This window comes from Bombina bombina, chromosome 7, assembly GCF_027579735.1.
Source record: "Bombina bombina isolate aBomBom1 chromosome 7, aBomBom1.pri, whole genome shotgun sequence".
Lineage (NCBI taxonomy): Eukaryota > Metazoa > Chordata > Amphibia > Anura > Bombinatoridae > Bombina > Bombina bombina.
The window spans coordinates 374,258,341-374,280,051 of record NC_069505.1 but is presented as its reverse complement, the minus strand read 5'-3'; the positions used below and the strand labels follow the sequence as shown (position 1 = coordinate 374,280,051).

General features: G+C 39.8%; 1 protein-coding gene across 2 annotated transcripts in view; it reads right to left on the bottom strand.

Moving 5' to 3' along the window:
* The window catches only part of TWF2 (twinfilin actin binding protein 2), a 609,681-nt gene that overhangs the window by 5,150 nt on the left and 582,820 nt on the right, over positions 1 to 21,711 (bottom strand). The window contains exon 5 of one of the 2 annotated variants that reach the window (XM_053721089.1): positions 8,055 to 8,180. The exons of the other annotated variant lie outside the window; for it this stretch is intronic. Coding sequence (XP_053577064.1) covers positions 8,055 to 8,180 — 126 coding nt within the window. The remainder of the gene's footprint in view (positions 1 to 8,054; positions 8,181 to 21,711) is intronic. 2 annotated transcript variants of the gene reach the window in all.

The following is a 21,711-nucleotide window of genomic DNA, read 5'->3' as shown; positions in this document are numbered from 1 at the left end:
GAGCCTACTGCAAAACTCTAAGAACTAGGTTAAGGCTCCAAGGAGGAGCAACGTGTTTAAACACAGGCCTGATTCTGACCAGGGCCTGACAAAAAGATCATCTGGAACATCTGCTAGACGCTTTTGTAAAAGAATAGATAATGCAGAAATCTGACCTTTAAGAGAACTGACTAACAACCCTTTCCCCAGACCTTCCTGGAGAAAAGACAAAATTCTAGGAATCCTGACCTACTCCAAGAGTAGCCCTTCGATTCACACCAATAAAGGTATTTACGCCATACCATATGGTAAATTTTACGAGTAACAGACTTGCGAGCCTGAAGCATGTTATCAATGACTGACTCAGAAAAGCCACACCAGAACTAAGCATTCAATCTCCATACAGTCAGATTCAGAGAAACGTGGTTTGGATGGTGGAAAGGACCCTGAGTTAGACACTCCTTCCTCAGAGGTAACCTCCAAGGAGGAAGAGATGACATCTTCACTAGGTCTGCAAACCAGATCCTGCAAGGCCATGCAGGAGCTATTAGAATTACAGACGCTCTCTCCTGTTTGATACGAGCAATGACTTGTGGAAGGAGCGCAAACGGAGGAAACAGGTATGCTGGACCGAAATCCAAAGAAACGCCAGAGCATCTATCAGGATGACCTAAGGATCTCTTGACCTTGAACCGTACCTTGGAAGCTTGGGAATGATGTCCATGGAAGCAACCATCAGACCAATTACCTCCATGCATTGAGCCACTGATGGCCGAACAGTAGATTGTAGCGAGAGGCAATAAGAGAGATGTTTGGATTTTCTGACCTTCATAACAAGGGAACTCTTTTCCAGATTCAGTTTCCATCCGTGGGAACGTAGAAAAGACAATAAGATCTCTGTATGAGAGTTTGCTTGTTGAAAAGATAGCACCTGAACCAATATGTCGACCAGGTAAGGCCCCACCGAAATTCCCTCAGACCTAACAACTGCCAAAAGAGCCCCCCAGAACCTTTGAGAACATTTTGGGAGCTGTGGCAAGGCCAAACGGAAGATCAATAAACTGAAAGTGCTTGTCTAGAAAAGCGAATCTCACGGACTGGTGATGATCCCTGTGGATGGAAACATAAAGATACACATACTTCAGGTCTATGGTCGTCATGAACTGACCCTCTTGGACCAAAGGAAGAATGGAATTAATGGTTTCCATTTTGAAGGACCGTACCCTGAGAAACTTGTTAAGACACTTTAGGTCTAAAATGGGTCAAAAATGTCCCTCTTTTTTGGGAACCACATACAGATTTGAATAGAATCATAGACCCTGTTCTATTACTGGAACTGGAACAATCACTCCCAGGGAGGAAACGTCTTGAACGCAGCTCAAGAATGCCTCTCTTTTTACCTGATCAACAAATAACCTTGAGAGGAGAAATCTGCTCCTGGGAGGATGAGATTTGAATTCTATTTTGTAACCCTGAGATACTATGTCCACAGCCCAAGGATCTGGGACTTCTTGTATCCATGGTTGACGAAACAAGGAAAGTCTGCGCCCACTTGATCCAATCCCAGACCGGGGGCCAACCCTTCATGCTGACTTAGTCTCAGATGATGGCTTTCTTGATTGCTTCCCCTTATTCCAAGTCTAATTGGGTCTCCAAGAGGACTTGGATTGCTCCTGCTTGGAGGAGGGAGAGGAAGACTTGACCTTTAAAGTTACAAAATGAATGAAAATTAGAACTCTGATGTCCCTTAGGTCTATTATTCTTGTCTTGTAGTAGAAAGGACCCCTTTCCACCCATAATTTAAAAAATGATCTCCGCCAGACCAGGACCAAACAGGGTCTTACCCTTGTAAGGTAGCGACAGGAACTTGGACTTGGAGGTAACATCAGCTGACCAAGATTTTAGCCACAAAGCCCTGCGGGCAAGGACAGTAAAGCCAGACATCTTGGCTCCTAGTCTAATGACTTGCATGTTAGCATCAGAGATAAAGGAATTGGCTAGCTTGAGAGCCTTAATCCCATCTTGGATCTCCTCCAACTGAGTCTCCTCTAAAATCAATTCATACAAAGCATTGCACCAATAAGATGCTGTACTTGTTACCGTGGCAATACAAACTGCAGGTTGCCATTGTAGACCCTGATGAACATACATTTTCTTTAAATAAGCCTTCCGCTTTTTGTCCATGGGATCCTTAAAAGAAAAGCTATCCTCAATAGGAATTGTGGTTCTCTTAGCCAGAGTAGAAATAGGCCCTTCTACTTTAGGCACTGTGGACCATGAGTCTCAAATGGAGTCAGCAACAGGAAACATCTTTTTAAAAACAGGAAATGGGGAGAAAGGTATCCCTGGCTTATCCCATTCCTGTGCAATGATCTCCGACACCCGGTCTGGAACAGGAAACCCTTCCACAGAGGAAGGAACATCATAGTATCTGTAAAGCTTACTAGATTTCTTAGGGTTGACAGCAACAGAAGAATAGGAGTCGTTCAAAATAGCCAGTATCTCCTTTAGCAGTAAACAAAGGTGTTCAAGCTTAAATCTGAAGTTTATTTCTTCAGAATCAGCCAAAGGATTTATACTGTTCAAATTTGAGATTTCACCCTCAGAAGCTACCGAGGTATCCTCCTCATCAGTCTATTAAGGGAGGTCAACCTGCACAGCAGCAGGCGGGACAGACACCTTACACTCAGAAAAATGTTTAGATTTCCTCTTGCACTTCCCCATCATGGGAAAAGCAGATAAAGCCACAGATACCACAGAAGATATCTGTGCGGCAAAATCTTTTGGCAAATAAACTCCTCCAGGAGACTGAGAGGAACTGCAGGGCACTGTATGTGAAGCCGTTGAGGCTTGGGATGTGTGAGGAGAAAGCTGTGGCACTGCCTGAACAGCATCATCCTGAGAAACATTAGGCTCAGAATCAAGTAACTTGTTTTTACAGTTTAACGTTTTTTCTAAACATGAGGAACAAAATTGCATAGGTAAGACAATTTGGGCCTCCAAACATAATAAGCATTTATTGAAAGGAACAGACTCCTGATCATTGTCCATAGCTGATAAAGGCCCCAAAAGCAAGGAATGTTACTTTAAGAAAAAAGTTTTTTTCTTCAAAACACTAGGCAAATAAATAAGAAATGCACCTTAGAAACTGAGGTGTCCTACCGTAACCTTCAGAGACTGAACAAACTAAGGACTCTCCAGTCGGCCAGACAATATCTCACAGCCGCAATGAAGAGAAACTAACAGAAATTACACCACTCCTCTCTCAGAAGAGGAAGATCGGGAGGTCACGTGAGTGGCATCAAATGAAACTGTGCAATAAGTAAAAAAGCACACATTTCATACTCTGAAGTAAAAAACAGAGTAACCATTTAAAACATTCCCCACATGAAAAGTTATAAAAATAAAATCATATAGCCATAAGATTAGAGGCCCTTTCAAACCTATAAGGAAGGCTGTTAACCCAATCTCTAATCACATACAAATAGTGCCTGCAAACTGCCCCAAAGAATCCGTACTAAAGGATTATAAATGTCCAATGAAATCAAGCAGAGTTAAAATAGATAGTGCAAGTCTCCAGTACATAGAAGACAAAAGCACTTACCTGCAAATCTAGCTGTCGGGCAGGAAGACAGCTCACAAGGCGTGAAAGGACACATACTCCTTACAGAGACCTGTAGAAAAAGAAAGAACAGAGTAACCAACTCTGGCTTTCTATACCGAGGACAGCAAATATGTTAGAAAACAAAACAAGGACTACCTCACAACTTCCTAACTGCTTAAAAGCCACCACTATTCTTACTCATGGACACAGCTAAAGCCCAATCCTTGCTTGCAGGCAAAAGTACCTGAAAAAGGAATAAATATCATCAGACACCAACTTCACTTCCTCCATTGACAGAGGCAAAGAGAATGACTGGGGGTTATGGGTAAGGGAAGTGACCAACAGTGTACGGTCCCAGCAACTGCAGCACTCAGTAAGCCCCAAAACCGGAAATCCGGAAGTCCGTAAAGGATGCCCAAATTAACATTGTCTTCTGGAGTGCCGTAACTAAGTAGCGGATTAACCACTCTGCAATATAGTGAACCAGAAGGAAAGGATGTAGGCACTACAACGAGGTGCTTTGAAAAAGTCCATAGATTTATTAATAAAAAACAACAAAAATACAAAAAATCCAAAAGTTCATGGAGCATGAAAAAACTTACAGACATGGAAGTGGGACAAAGACAGGTGTCTGACACGTTTTGCGCCCCCTACAGGCGCTTACTCATAGACGTATTACATACAATAGGTGTTGTGCTATTTATACCCTTATACATTTACCATTGCTTAACCATTGTGAATAAAAATGACAGACCAGGAAAGCACTATCTGTATATAATAAAGAAGCACATAAATATGTATTAGCAGACCTGTACTATTACTAGATACTCATTATTAAAAAACCTCTTTCAATTGAAGAACCTTGTAATACTGATGGTAACTTATATCTTTAAAATAATATAAGAATATATATCCATAAAGGGGAGGAGCTACTGACAATACATGTACAACTGAATAGAAACAAATTAAAGATCAAACCTGGAAATAATGAAACTTAAAAATAAGATAGAGATAAATATACATTAATATAATATGCATGGATGAACGTAAATATATATATATATAAATGGACGTAATTTACCCTGCTTAGGGAGTGTTAAAACCTAGACTCCTTCACAAGTTTGACAAATTTAATGGGGAGTCTAAGTTTAATCACTTATTTCTACGTAGCCCTAATGATATAAATAATTGAAGCAAAAACTAAACCTGGCTACTTCTAAAAAAGGTTTACACATCAATAAAAAAAATTAATGTCACACTCCCTATTCATACCCAATGGGCTTTGTGTTTTCAATTTCAACATCCAAAATATTTCTTTTCTTTCCAAAATGGTATATCTATTACCTCCTCTTGGGGGCACAACTGCTAGGTCAATAACCTGTATTGTTAAATCTGCTACGTTTGTAAAGTGTTCACCATTAAAGTGAATGCCCACCGCAGATTCTTTCACATAAATCTTGACGTCCCTGGAATGTTCCCCAAATTTTTTTCTAACCTTCCTTGAGGTTTGACCCACATATTGGCACTGGCAAAGATTACAAGTAAATAAATAAACCACAAATGTGCTTCCACAATTTGCATAACAGTTGATGTTATAACTCAGTTTTGTGCAGCTACTAGTGAATCTATTGTCAGAGCCAATTCAGGCACACATATGACAGTTTCTACTCATACATTTAAAATTTCCCTGTTTCTTAAGCCAGGTACTGCCAAGTGTTTTAGCCCTTGTAATGGCACTTGGGGAAAGACTTTTTGCTAATGTTTTAGGTTTTTTAGATACAAATTTACATGTTTTAATTAGTGGAACAAGGGCTTCGCCCCCCTTAAGTACATGTAGATGTCTCTTGGGAATTTTAACTATTTCAGAATACTGACTAGAATATTCAGTGGTGAATACTATAGATTCCTGAAAGGAGTCATCTATAATTGTAGTATCTTTCATAGTAGGATATGTACTACTGTATTCTTTGATTTCATTACGGCACTTTTCCCATTTATGTTCATTATACCCCCTAGCAACAAGTCTATTCTTTAGTTCTATAAACTGTTCTTCATAAATTTCTTGTGATTTAGTATTTATTTTCAGTCTTATGAACTGGCCCCTTGGGATCGCTTTAATAAGGTGTCTAGGGTGCTGAGAGGTCGCATGTAGTATCGTATTGCCTGCCGCAGGTTTGTGGTATTTTTTAGAGACAATACTATTGTTAACTATCTTAAGGGATAAGTCTAGATAACTAACCTCAGAAGAATCAAACATTCCAGTAAATCTTAAGTTCATAAAGTTATTATCAAGAAACTTAAGGAAATCGGTAAAAAAATCATCATTAAAGGGTTTCTTTATGATGACCAAAAGGTCATCTATATACCTCACAAATAGAAGTATATCTTCCCGCCGTGGATTTAGAGTACTATAAATGTAAGTTAGTTCCCACCAGGAGACATATAAATTTGCAAAGGCCGGGGCAAATGTTTCCCCCATGGCCGTACCACAGATTTGACGGTAGAAACTACCATTGAACAAAAAGAAATTATGTGAGAGCAGGAACCTAAGGACATCTCCTATATATTTCTTTGTCTCATATTCCAGACACAATTCTCTCTCTAGGAAAAATTTGACTGCCTCAATGCCTAGATGTTGGGGTACAGACATATAGAGTGATGTTATATCAACCACGAGCCATGTATAATCAGGTTTCCAAGATAGGGTTTCTAAGGTATGCAAAAGGTGTGAACTCTCTTTTAAATATATATGCACCGGTCAAGAGCTCCTGTTGTAACTTCAGTAAAGGTCCATTAATTATGCATGGAACAACAACCAGTGTTTCGCCGGCTGGAGAAACAACACGCCAAACTAAGTGTGTGTATAGCATATGAAACTAAATGGAAGTTCCAAGCCAAATAATACGGGCCAGTGTTGAAAGTCAACAATCTCACAAGCATGTAGAAATAAAGTAAAAAATTCAAAATTTAATAATGAATCATAAAACTTACAATTGCGTAGAGGACACGAACGGAGGAGTGTAGTGGAAAGGACACAACCTACATCATCTGACGCGTTTCACACCCTGATGGCGCTTTCTCAAAGACAGTGTACTCTAAGTTTTATGATTCATTAATAAAGTTGGAATTTTTTACTTTATTTCTATATGCTTGTGAGATTGTTGCCTTTCAACACTGTCCCATATTATTTTGCTTGGAACTTCCATTTTCTTTCATATCTTATTAATATGACAAATGTTTAGTGGCCAGTGGTTGCAGAACACTATATAACCATGCCCCCAAAGGCTCAAACAAGGACCCAACACCAGAGACAATAGGTCTTCCGGGAGGGTGTAGTAAGTCCTTGTGAACCTTGGGGACATGGTAAAAGATAGGAATTATTGGATTTTGTGGGATCAATGTATCTATATCAGATTCTCTGAAAACCCCCAAATGTATCCCCTCCGATACTAGATGACTAAGCTCTTCCTTGTATTTCATTGTTGGATTAAACATAAGTTTCTGGTAAATCTTAATGTCAGATAACTGCTTATTAGCTTCAAAAAAATAATACTCTTTGTCTAAAACAACAATGCTGTCCCCCTTATCTGAGTTTCTATTGACTATGTGTTTATTGTCTCGCAAGGACTTAAAAGCCTTTCGTTCTTAATAACTTAGATTATGGGGTACAGCATCAGTGTTAAGACTGCTTTCCAACTTAAGGATGTCTTCTTGAACCATTCTCTGGTAGGCATTTATAAGGGGCCCCCTAAAGTGAACTGGATAAAAATCTGACCCTGATTTCTTTGGTTTTGTTATTTCACAAGGAAAGGTTTCTCTTCTCTCACCACTGTATAAATCAACGAGACTCACTATGGTACAAGCCTCACTGAAAGGTAAATGTGCCCTGTCTAAATGACTCAAAGCACCACCCTCAGTTGGTTCAAATGTATCTGTGGAATCTTCACCTGGACCTTTGGTGAGGGAAAAGAAACGTTTTAGAGACAATTTTCGCACAAATTTGTTAATATCAAGAAAAGTGTTAAACCTTGTATTTTTGTTATTTTTATTAATAAATCTATGGGCTTTTTCAAAGCACCTCATTATAGAGCCTACATCCTTTCCTTCTGATTCACTATGTAAGGGAAGTGACACTTAACAGCTTTGCTGGGGTGCTCTTTGCCTCCTCCTGCTGGCCAGGAGTTAATATCCCACTAGTAATTAGATTGACGTTATGGACTCTCCATGTCTTAGGAAAGAAATACATTTTATAACAGAAGTAAACTGAACCCTCTCTTAAAATGTCCATGCTCTAGCTGAATAGTTTTGCCTTTTATGCCTCTTTACGCTTACACATCATAAAGGATATTGGGCAGATTATTCTATCTTGATTTATGTAGAGAAAGGGATAGATTCATTAGAAACTAACAGGGTAATATACTGAGATGAACCAATTAAACCAATTTGTCAAGACACAGAGGGGCTTTATTACCAGCTGTATATAGTTGATCCTCTTTTGTTTCAGCAGCAGGATAGCTTCCTCAGCCTCTGGTCTCAGGGGGAACGATAGTCCTTGTAAGGTCTGCTGCTTGCTCTCTACACTAGTTTCAGATTTCACCTAAAATTAAAATACAAATATTGTGCTTGGTGATACCAACAAGTGAGCTGTGCAGATAAGGAAGAGTCTAGCATTAGAAAATAAGCAACCATAATGTAATGAACATTATCACATACTGTAACATAATGCTTACAGGGTTTGGAGTAGGCTAATAGCTTATTAAAAAAAAACATTAGTTACCGTAGAGCTGATCAACAAATGCATAATAAAAAGACTATGCAACAACACTTACTTTGAATTTCAAATAATAGAAACATAGAGAAGTTTTTAGCTGACATATTTACATAGTAACATAGATGATGAGGTTGGAAGAAGACAGATGCCCTTTGAGTTCAGCCAATACAGATGCTACTTGCGTTGCAAATGAAAATCTCCAATTGATCTTTAATTAATTCCATTTAAATGGTAAGCCATTTAACACCTGCAATCGTACCTTTGAATTCTGTTTGGAGACAGAAATGTATCTAAGCCATTTTTAAAAATATGTAAAGTATTGGCATTTACTACCTCATCAGGCAATGAATTCCACAATTTGATTGCTCTTACAGTGAAAACACTTTTACATTACTGGAGATTATGGCCCCTATTTAAGAAAGGTCTTGCGGACCTGATCCGACACTGCGGATCAGGTCCGCAAGACCTCGCTGAATCCGGAGAGCAATACGCTCTCCGTATTCAGCATTGCACCAGCAGCTCACAAGAGCTGTTGGTGCAATGCCGCCCCCTGCAGACTCGCGGCCAATCGGCCTCCAGCAGGGGGGTGTCAACCTGATCGTACTCGATCGGGTTGATTTCTGGCGATTCCTGTGCGCCTGCTCAGAGCAGGCAGACAGGGTTATTGTCATGTTCTGTCTCAGGATATCATGTGAGAGCCTCATTGTCTGGAACAGTTGCTTTAAAGGAAGATTAGTAGAAGCCATACTGATTGAAAATGAAAACAAATTTATTTAAACAACAGAATACTTTGTTTAAGCAAATACTTGCAGAATATTTAAATATGCTACTCAGGTATGTTAAGACCACATACAGCAGGAGTGAAAATAAACAAACAAAGTAAGCAGAGATGCAGATTCAAAAAGGAAAGTCTTTCTCCTACTAATTGCTGAGTGCAGGATTTGCACAAGGCAGGATACAAACTTGCAAACTGGTAACAGGTTTAAAGGTAAAGTCTCTCTCCTTGTAATTGCTGAGTGCAGGAATTGCACAATGCAGGAAACAACTTGCAAACTGGTAACAGGTTTAAAGGTAAAGTCTCTCTCCTTGTAATTGCTGAGTGCAGGAATTGCACAATGCAGGAAACAACTTGCAAACTGGTAACAGGTTTAAAGGTAAAGTCTCTCCTTGTAATTGCTGAGTGCAGGAATTGCACAATGCAGGAAACAACTTGCAAACTGGTAACAGGTTTAAAGGTAAAGTCTCTCTCCTTGTAATTGCTGAAGGCAGGAAACAAACTTGCAAACTGGTAACAGGTTTAAAGGTAAAGGCTTTGCCCTGGTGATACCTTGTAAACAGGTGCAAAGGAAATCTTTCTCCTGGCAATGGCCAAGTGCAGGAATTGCATAAAGCAGGAAACAAACTTGTAGATTGGTAACAGGTTTAAAGGTAAAGGCTTTCTCCTGGTAATACCTTGTAAACAGGTGCAAAGGTGAAGTCTTTCTCCTGGCAATAGCTGAGTGCAGGAATTTGCATAAAGCAGGAAACAAACTTGAAGATTGGTAACAGGTTTAAAGGTAAAGGCTTTCTCCTGGTAATACCTTGTAAACAGGTGCAAAGGAAATCTTTCTCCAAAGAAGTACAGGAAACAGGTTCTGACTTGACAAAACAGATCCAATGTGAAGACAAAAATGCAGACTAAAAGCCATCCTTAAATAGGGAGGTTTTGCACAGGGTTGGTTCTGATTAATTCCAGAATTGAGAACACCTGTGTGTTGCACAGGTGTAATAACAAGTAAGGCAAAAAGTTATTTATCAGATCTTTTAAGATCCATGCTATTGCTAGAACTGGCTGTGGCTCAACATGTAAGCAAACAGAAATAGCAACCACAGAGTCACAGGTTCAAATCCCCACACAGCCCTTCTTAGCAGAATGCCTCCCAGACCTTTTCTTTTTCTTTTTCGTCTGGAGGCTTGGTTCATGACAGTTATGGAGCAGCGGTCTTTAGACCGCTGCTCCATAACTTGTGTTTCTGGCGAGTCTGAAGACTCACCAGAAACACGGGCCCACAAGCTCCCTACGGAGCTTGTTAAATGGGCCCCTAAGTCTCCTTTCCTCCAGCCATAAATTGTGATCTCTTGTGACAAACAATTTCCATGGAATAAACAGAGCTTCCACCAACTCTTTATATGGGCCTTGAATATATTTATATAGAGTAATCATGTCACCTCTCAAGCGTCTTTTTTCTAGAGAAAACAGACCAAGTTTGGCTAACCTCTCCTCATAGCTTAAATTCTCTGAAATTTTTTTCTTTTTTTTGAGATAGGCCCCCAGACCTGCACTCCATACTCAAGGTGAGGTCTTACCAGGGATTTATATAGTGACATAATTATGCTTTCCTCCATTGTATCAATGCCTCTTAATATATGCTAGTATCTTATTAACCTTAGAAGCTGCTGCCCTGCATTGTGCATCCATCTTTAGCTTGTTATCTATAAATATGTCTAAATTTAGTCCCATTTAAATAATAGGTTGCCTGCTTATGTCATATACACTACTGTTGTTTAAGGAGAATGCTCTCTATCAGATATACTACTGTTGATTTAAGGATACTCCTCCCTCTAAACAGCCTATTTAAATCAAGCCTCTTCATCTATTCATTGCAGTATAATCAAGCCCTATATACATAAAAAAAATCCTTATCTGGAATTATTAGTCATTTTTTCTTAGATCACTTTTTTTTCCATTAATTAGTATGGACCTAGTAGAGGTATCAAATCATATATCAGGTTTCAACCAAAAAATTGAGATATTGGCTCAAGGCTTAAATGACCTTCAAAAAGGGTTAATGAAAGATGTTATTTCTTCAAGAAATGGTTTTCTCTTGTAACAGGTCTGAGTTCAGAGAATTTAGAACCTCTTGTTTGATGTTTTTTGCCATGAAACCTAAAACTTACACAAATGATAGAACTAAGGTTTGCACAATTATTTCCTTCCTTAAAGGAGAGCCAAGAGTGTGGGCAAACAGGTTTTATGAAACCAATAATATCATATTGAACTCTGTTGATTAATTTTTTTACAACCATGGCTACTTTGTATGATGATACAAACAAACAACTTACAGCAGACACTAAGCTGAGAGCTCTTAGACAGGGCAAAAGACAAGTGGAAGAATACATTTCTGAATTTCAGATGTGGGCTACAGATTCTGGTTGGAATGCTTTAAGCCTAAAAAATCAGTTTCGCATAGGCTTATCTGAGATATTAAAAGATGAACTATCAAGAATAGAAATGCCTGAAACTTTGGAAGCATTGATAAAAGTTAGTATCACACTTGATACAGAGAGAGAAGAGCTGAAAAATCACTCACAGAATATATTCAAAAGAAAATGTCTATGTCTAACTACTCTAAAAGCCTTAACACTGAAATTCCTAGGGAGATAGGAACCATAAAAGGCCCTTGAAGCCAAGAAGAAAAGATAAGTAGACGGTTATCAAAATTATGTTTATATTACGCCAGTCAAGACCACTATGTATCTAATTGTCCATTGTTAGCACCTCAGTTACCCATTAGGGTTATTGATGGTTCTTATATCCAGAAGGGTCCAATCACACATAACACAATACCTCTTTTAGTATCTTTCCACACAGGTCATAAAGAGTATATAACTTTTGATATTATCCCCTCATGTATTCATTCAGTCATACTTGGATATACTTGGTTAACAAAACATAATCCTCAAATAGATTGGTCATTAAACAAAATTACTTTTTCATCAGATTACTGTTTAAATACTTGTTTTTCACATATATCTATAGGTATTGCAGAACCATATCCTCAGGTGTATAAGGAATTCTCAGATGTATTCGATTTAAAAGAAGCTGAGCCCCCCCCCCCCCCCCCACAGAATTTATGATTTCCTGATAAAAACTATACCTGGGGCAACCATACCTTACGGGAAAATGTATCCTTTATCCCAGTCTGAATTACAGTATTTGCGGGAGTATTTGGATGAGAACTTTAGAAAAGGGTTTATACGACCATCTACCTCACCAGCTGCCGCAGGTATGTTTTTAGTGAGGAATAAGGTTAAAACCTTAAGGTCTATAATAGACTATAGGGCTGTAAACAGTATAACAGTTAAGAATAGAAACCCACTTCCATTGATAACAGAATTGCTATAACATTTATCGAATGCACAAATATTTACAACCTCATTAGAATACGTGCAGGAGATGAGTGGAAAACGGCATTCAGAACCAAGTACGGGTTGTATGAGTATGTTGTAATGCCCCAGCAAAATTTCAGACATTCATAAACGATATCTTCAGGGATCTCATGGATATATGTGTAATTGTTTATTTAGACGACATCTTAATCTATTCAACTGATGTTGAAACTCATGTTAAACATGTAAGATGGGTGTTATCTAGACTCAGAGACTGCAGACTGTTTGCAAAATTAGAAAAGTGTCAATCCCACAAGACCACTATAAAGTTTCTTGGTTATATCCTCACCCCAGAAGGTATAATGATGGATCCAGAGAAGGTTATTGCAATAACAAATTGGCCACGTCCCACGACATTAAAAGCCCTTCAAAACTTTTTGGAATTCGCAAATTTTTATAGAAGATTAATTTACAATTATTCAACTGTGGTAAAACCTGTCAGCCGTAAAGGATCAGCTCAGGATTCAACCCAACTGCTAGCGTGAAAAGTAAAAAACACACGCTAGCACACTGAGAAATATCCAGGACGTGACCCACTCAGGATTGAAGAAAGCAAATGTCCTTTTAAGAAGATAAATAAACTAAGTGAAATTCCTTTAGCAAGTGATAAAGCAAATGTCCCTTTAAGCAGGTTTAGTAAACAAACTGAGATTCCTTTTAGCAGGTTTGGATAAAGCAAATGTCCCTTTAAGCAGGTTTAGTAAACAAACTGAGATTCCTTTTAGCAGGTTTGGATAAAGCAAATGTCCCTTTAAGCAGGTTTAGTAAACAAACTGAGATTCCTTTTAGCAGGTTTGGATAAAGCAAATGTCCCTTTAAGCAGGTTAGCAAACAAACAGAGATTCCTTTTAGCAGGTTTGAATAAAGCAAATGTCCCTTTAAGCAGGTTAATGAACAAACAGTAATATCTTCCTCTTATTAGATTTGAATAAAGCAAATGTCCCTTTATGATGATTAGCAAACAAACAGATATTCCGTTTAGCAGGTTTAGATTTAACAAATGTCCTTGTATGCAGGTTAGCAAACAAATAGAAAATCCTTTTAGCAGGTTAAGCAAACTGTCATAGAATATTCAGGCAAGGATTCAGGCAACGAAGACATAAAAGAATTACTCACACAGGTCCGGTCTGGGAGGTAGGAAAGAGAAAAACAAACGGGCGCCAATTCAGATCTCCCGCCGAGATTTGAAGGCAGGGAGACTCTGACGTCAGGAGGAGAGCCAGATACCGCGTCACGTTACTAGGCAACGTGATGTGATACAGAGGGGATCTGTGAGCCGCGGCGACACGGCAATGAGCGGATCCAATTCATGACAGCACCCCCCTCTCAAGGACCCCTCCGGGGGACAGGACCAAGCCTAGCAGGATAAGCTTTGTGAAAGGCCTTAATCAAAGCAGGGGCGTGAACATGCTGGGCTGGTTCCCAAGTCCGTTCCGTGACCGGATAACCCTTCCAATGGATGAGATAGTATAGTTTCTTGCCACGAAGTTTGGAATCCAGAATGTGAGCAATCTCAAACTCAGGCTGTCCCTGTACCAAGAGAGGTGGAGGTTTGGGCAGAGATTTAGAAAATCTATTAGATTTCACCGGTTTCAGGAGAGAAACATGGAACACAGGGTGAGCTTTGAGAGTCTTGGGAAGAGCAACTCGATATGCAGTAGAACAAACTTGACCCAGTATTCGGAAAGGACCCACATATCGAGGCCCCAATTTGATAGAAGGTTGTTTGAGATGAAGGTGACGAGTAGAAATCCACACCTTGTCTCCAGGACGAAAATTAGGAGCCTTCTTCCGTCTGCGATCAGCAAAAAACTTGTATCTTTTAGAAGCTTTGGAAAGAAGATCACGTATTTTACGCCAATGTCGAGTTAATCTCCGAGCAGTTTGATCAGAAGCAGGATTTTCAGAAGAGGAAGTATACAGAGGAAATGTTCTGGGTTGAAATCCATAAGCTGCAAAAAAGGGAGAAGACTGAAGAGATGAATTGTAACGAGCATTATGGGCCAACTCCGCTAAAGGAAGATAACGAGTCCAATTAGAATGATGATGGTCCACATAATGTCTAAGGTAAGTCTCCAGACATTGGTTTACTCTCTCGGTTTGGCCATTAGACTGTGGATGATGAGACGTTGATAAAGAGACTGTAGTGCCAAAATGTTTGCAGAGCCATTTCCAGAACCGAGAAACAAATTGTACCCCTCTATCGGAGACGATGTCCATAGGAAAACCATGTAATCTCACGATATGCAAAAGGAAAAGCTCAGAAAGTCCCTTGGCAGATGGAAGACCAGGCAGAGGAATGAAATGGGCAGACTTCGTAAACCTGTCGACCACCACTAAAATATTGTTGTTTCCGGCAGAAAGAGGAAGGTCTGTAATAAAATCCATAGATAGATGGGTCCAAGGCTGGTGAGGAATGGGTAAAGGTTGAAGTAAACCAGAAGGGAGTTGACGAGGAGCTTTATTTGTAGCACATTGAGTGCAAACTGAGACATAATCTTTAACATCTTGAGAGAGAGTAGGCCACCAGACATACTGTTTAAGATTCCGAGTCGTGTTACTGACGCCAGGATGTCCAGAGAGAGGACTATCATGAGCCCAATGGAGAATCTTTGGACGGAGACGTTCAGGAACAAATAATAAACCATCAGGAGGTTTAAAGGAAGAAGGAAGATCCTTTTGAGCAGACTGTAACTCCTGTAAACAAGAGGTTGATAATTGAGCTATGACTTCTTGTGGATGAAGTATGGTACCAGATTCTGGAGTAGAGGTAGATTGAAACTGCCTGGATAAGGCATCCGCTTTTATATTCTTAGAACCAGGTATATAGGAAAGATTGTAATTAAAATGTGAAAAGAATAAAGACCAACGAGCTTGTCTGGAATTCAATCGTTTGGCAGTTTGGAGATAAAGAAGATTTTTATGATCCGTGAGTATGGAAAATGGAAAGGTAGTACCCTCCAACCAATGCCTCCATTTGTCCAGAGCCATCTTGATGGCTAATAATTCCTTATTGCCAACGTCATAATTTAATTCAGAAGAAGTAAATTTCTTGGAAAAGAAACCTACAGGATGAATCTTACCCGTGTCAGGTATTCGTTGGGAAAGAACAGCCCCAGCAGCAACAGAAGAAGCATCCACTTCTAGGATAAATTGAAAATCCGGATTTGGGTGACGGAGTATGGGTGCAGAAGAAAAGGCCTTTTTGAGAGACTCAAAGGCCTTAATAGCCTCTGGGGACCACTTTTTACAATCTTGCCCCTTTCTAGTGAGTGACGTAAGAGGAGAAGTAATAGTAGCAAATCCTTTGATAAATTTCCTGTAATAATTGGCGAAGCCAAGAAACCGTTGTAGAGCCTTAAGAGAATCAGGTCTAGGCCAATCCAAAATGGAAGAAAGTTTATTCGGATCCATTTCAAATCCAGATTCAGATATTACATAACCCAAGAAGGGTATGGATTTTTGATGAAATGAACATTTCTCCAACTTGGCGAATAGATGATTGTCTCGTAACCGTTGCAAAACCTTCCTGACATGGTGTACATGATCTTGATAATTGTGGGAAAAAATTAAAATATCGTCAAGGTAGATAATGACGAAGGAGTTCAAAAAATCCCGAAAGATCTCATTCACGAAGTGTTGAAAAACAGCAGGGGCATTACACAGCCCAAAGGGCATAACCAGATATTCATAATGCCCAAATCGAGTGTTAAAGGCTGTCTTCCATTCGTCTCCTTTGCGCATGCGAATAAGGTTATAAGCACCACGAAGGTCCAGTTTGGTAAATATTGTAGCTCCTTGAAGATAAGTAAACAGTTCAGGAATAAGAGGCAGAGGGTAACTATTCTTGACTGTGATTTGATTCAAACCCCGATAATCAATACAAGGTCGCAGTCCTCCATCCTTCTTTCCCACAAAAAAGAAACCTGCCCCAAGAGGAGAAGAGGAAGGTCGAATAAAACCTCTAGCCAAACTATCTTGGATATATTCCTCTAAGGCAACATTCTCTGGCCTTGAGAGCGGATACGTCTTGCCACGAGGGTAGGTTGCCCCAGGAAGTAGATCAATGGGGCAATCAAAAGTACGATGTGGGGGAAGACGTTCTGCTTCTTTCTTGGAAAAAACATCAACGTAATCTTGATAAGGTGTGGGTAACGACCCAGAGGTGTCAATAGTGAGAGCAATAGTGAGAGGCACTTTCGTGGGAATTTGAAGACACCTATTTTGACAAGTATATCCCCAGGAAATGAGTTCGCCTTGAGTCCAGGAGAATACAGGATTATGTAACTGGAGCCAGGGAAGACCCAATATTATGGGAAATTGAGGAGTCGAGATTACATCAAAACATATTGTCTCTGAATGAAGAATTCCTACAGAAAAGAGAATGGGTCTAGTAGCAAACTGGATAAGTCCGGGACCCAAAGGATCTCCACTAACAGTGGAGACTGGAATAGAATATTCCTTTTTGCTTAATGGAATAGAGTGAGTAGTTACAAATGTGGAATCGATGAAGACTCCTCCAGCACCAGAGTCAATAAGAGCTTGAGTATGAATCCTGTCTCCTCCAATTTGAAGAGTAACCGGAACAAAAAGTTTATTATTGAGGGAATGAGATCCTATTTGGCTTAACTTAGCTCCCTGGACAGAAGTTAAGCCCTGGCTTTTACCGGTCTGGTAGGACAATCTTTTAATAAATGTCCTTTAAGGCCACAGTATAAACACAGTCCAAGAGAGCGTCTCCTCAGACGTTCAGTTTCAGTTAATCTAATGGTGCCAATTTCTATTGGTTCAGTCTGATCGGAAGGTGGAGAAGCGGGAGTTAAAGGGTTAGAGATACGAGGTACCAGACGAAAAGGACGATTAGAAGCTTTCTGATTTCTCTCTCTTTCTTGTTGGCGTTCGCGGTATCTGGAATCGAGACAAATACAAAGATTTATCAGAGCCTCTAGAGATTCTGGAATTTCACGATAGACCAACTCATCTTTGAGACGTTCAGAGAGTCCTTTGCGAAAAGCTGCTCTAAGAGCTCCCTGATTCCAGATAGTCTCAGAAGCTAGAGTGCGAAATTCAATGGCATATTGAGATACAGGTTGACCACCTTGTCGTAAGTCTAGAAGAGAAGCTTCAGCAGCGGCAGACCTCCCTGGCTTATCGAAGACATTTGAAAAGACAGAGAGAAATGTATCCACATCCTGGAGTATTGGATCATTCTTTTCAAGCAAAGGTGATACCCAGGCTAAGGCTCTACCTTTCATTAAGGATATAAGGAAAGTGATTCTAGAGGAGGGAGTTGCAAAGAGAACCGGACTATTCCAAAAATGAAGGCGACACTGATTCAAAAAACCCCTACAATCCTCAGGATTCCCATCATATTTGTCCGGAAGAGGTATCCTGGGACTGAGCTGAGCTTGTGTCTGATTGGTAGGATTCGTAGGGGGAGAGGGATCCAAAGGAATAGGATTAGGAGGTATAGGAGCAGCCATATTCTGAAGTAAAGTAGTTATCTGATCCAACTTTACATCCAAGGATTGTAAGTGGGTAGCATGAGATCCCAATAACTGTCCCTGGTGTGTCACGGCCATGGATAATTCAGTGGGGTCCATTTTTATGGCCCGTTTGTAATGTCAGCCGTAAAGGATCAGCTCAGGATTCAACCCAACTGCTAGCGTGAAAAGTAAAAAACACACGCTAGCACACTGAGAAATATCCAGGACGTGACCCACTCAGGATTGAAGAAAGCAAATGTCCTTTTAAGAAGATAAATAAACTAAGTGAAATTCCTTTAGCAAGTGATAAAGCAAATGTCCCTTTAAGCAGGTTAGTAAATAAACAAAGATTCCTTTTAGCAGGTTTGGATAAAGCAAATGTCCCTTTAAGCAGGTTTAGTAAACAAACTGAGATTCCTTTTAGCAGGTTTGGATAAAGCAAATGTCCCTTTAAGCAGGTTTAGTAAACAAACTGAGATTCCTTTTAGCAGGTTTGGATAAAGCAAATGTCCCTTTAAGCAGGTTAGCAAACAAACAGAGATTCCTTTTAGCAGGTTTGAATAAAGCAAATGTCCCTTTAAGCAGGTTAATGAACAAACAGTAATATCTTCCTCTTATTAGATTTGAATAAAGCAAATGTCCCTTTATGATGATTAGCAAACAAACAGATATTCCGTTTAGCAGGTTTAGATATAACAAATGTCCTTGTATGCAGGTTAGCAAACAAATAGAAAATCATTTTAGCAGGTTAAGCAAACTGGCATAGAATATTCAGGCAAGGATTCAGGCAAGGAAGACATAAAAGAATTACTCACACAGGTCCGGTCTGGGAGGTAGGAAAGAGAAAAACAAACGGGCGCCAATTCAGATCTCCCGCCGAGATTTGAAGGCAGGGAGACTCTGACGTCAGGAGGAGAGCCAGATACCGCGTCACGTTGCTAGGCAACGTGACGTGATACAGAGGGGATCTGTGAGCCGCGGCGACACGGCAATGAGCGGATCCAATTCATGACAAAACCTTTAACCAGTCTCACTGGAAGACACAAAAAATTCCTTTGGACACAAGCTGCTGAAGAAGCTTTCGATCTTTTAAAAACAAGATTCACGACAGCATCAATTTTACATTTACCCGACCATACCAAACATTTCGTTCTTGAGGTTGATGCCTCTGACACTGGACTTGGAGCAATTCTATCACAACAAAAAGATCTAAAATCTACCCAACATCCTGTCGCTTTCTATTCCAGGACTTTAACTACCGCCGAATCTAACTATTCAATAGGTGACAAGTAATTACTAGCAGAAAAATCCGCACTTGAAACATGGAGACATTTATTAGAAGGGACCACTTTACCATTCATCATATATACAGACCATAAAAATCTCGAGTATCTAAGGAAGAACAAAACTTTATCTGCGAGACAAGTTAAAATGGTCACGCTTCTTTGATCAGTTTAATTTCATCATCACATACAGACCAGCCCAAAGAAACATTAAAGCTGATTTACTCTCACGGATTCATGAATCTGACACAAAAATTTCACAATCCTACAACAATTATACCTAGTGAAAAGATTGTGGGTGTAACAACAACACCCGAACAACAATTTTTAAAAGCCTTACGCGAAGAAAAATCTTTGCCTCATTCAGAACTTCATCAAGAACCATCTGGTCTGTATTACCATGGAGACAAACTATATGTACCACCATCTTTACAACTTGAAATACTTAAACAACATCATGACTCCCCCTTAGCGGGACATCTTGGTATACAAAAGACCATAGTGTTGATAGGAAGATCATATTGGTGGCCGAATTACAGGAAGAATATCTACGATTACATATGGACATGTGAGATTTGTTCAAGAACAAAGACTGAACATCTTAAACCAGTCGGTCTCCTAAGACCCTTACCAATACCCGACAAACCTTGGTCAACAGTATCGCTAGACTTCATAGTTGATTTACCTAACTCCCATTTCTATAATACCATAATGGTTGTGGTAGACCACTTACCGAAGATGGCACACTTTCTTCCACTTAAAGGATTACCTACTGCTATACAAACCGCTAAGTATTACATGAACCATGTCATGAAATTGCATGGGTTACTCGACATATTAATTACAACCGCTGCTTCTAAGCTTCCGCTTCAGGCGGACCTGAAGCAGAGTGGTTCAGAAGTATCATCCACTGCTTCATAAATTAACCCAAAATTATTATTATTATCAGGTATTTGTAGAGCGCCAACAGGTTCCGAAGCGCTATGGACATAGGTGGTATATAAAATAAAATATTTTAAGGAGAGCAAATGGGGAGAGAGGGTCCTGTCGAAAGTTGCACTGTTTTAGTCGGCTCTTATGAAGGTGAACTACAAACAGCTGGGCTCATAGGCTTACATGCTATGGTGTTTTAGGGGATAGCAGTGGAGATAGGAAGGTTAGTGTAGATTGTAAGTGTCCCTGAATAGTAGAGTCTTCAGGGAGCACTTGAAGCTTTTAAAACTAGGGGAGATTCTTGTGGAGTGAGGCAGAGAGTTCCATAAAATGGGAGCCAGCCTGGAGAAATCTTGTAGATGGGAATGTGAGGAGGTAACAAGAGAGGGGGAGAGATCATGAGCGAAGCGAAGGGGACAGGAGGGAGAGTATCTGGAGACAAGTTCTGAGATGTAGTGGGGAGCAATGCAATTGAGGGTTTTGTATGTCAGAGTGTGAATTTTGTGTTTAATCCTGGAGGCAAGAGGAAGCCAGTGAAAGGATTGGCAGAGAGGTGCAGCAGATGAAGAGCGACGTGCAAAGAAGATGAGCCTGGCAGAGGCATTCATTATGGATTGTAAAGGAGCTAGGCGGCAGCTTTGGAGACCAGAGAGGATAGAGTTGCAGTAGTCGAGGCGGGAAAGGATGAGAGAGTGGATTAAAATCTTTGTTGTGTCTTGTGTAAGTAAATGTTATATATACAGTACTGTTACCTTAAGAATCCTTCTATAATGGATTCCCAGTCTGTCTCCTCCCATTTGTCTCTCTATTTAAACAGCCACTCTCACTATTATCATTGCTTGATAATCTGTTTGTTGCCTAGAGGTAATCCTCAATTTCAAGCCTGTTCTATGCTAGAGAAGTTTTCACTCTCTCTCTAATTATTTGCCACTTTGCTTGTGAACAATTCTATCCTCATTATTTGTAACCTGCTAGTTTACTATATTGCTCCATGAACTGCTCTCACTGGAACTGCAAATCTCTCAGCTGTTACCAGAGCATAACACTCCTCACACCTGCTCTCATCACCCCAGCACAAACCATCCAGAACTTCTGGAACTCCTTCTGGCATAAAGCCATTACCTCTTGTCAGTTCACACAGACCGCTCAGTCCTCACACTCCAGGATCCGCTACCGGTAAGCGCAACTTCCACATGATGAACTCTATTATTAAAGTAAATTCTATTGATGCATTGTCACTGATAGTATTTGTATTTTTTATATGATCTTATCTAAAACAGCACTTGCTCTTTATTTAAATTATGCAATACGTTGTACCTAGTAATACAGCTGGAATTTGGGTCATAATATTTTTCTGTGTTAAAATATATTCTTGGAGTATTATTGTATGTTGCCTTCTAAACCAACTCCAACTAGAATCTATTTTAGACACATAATTAGTTAATT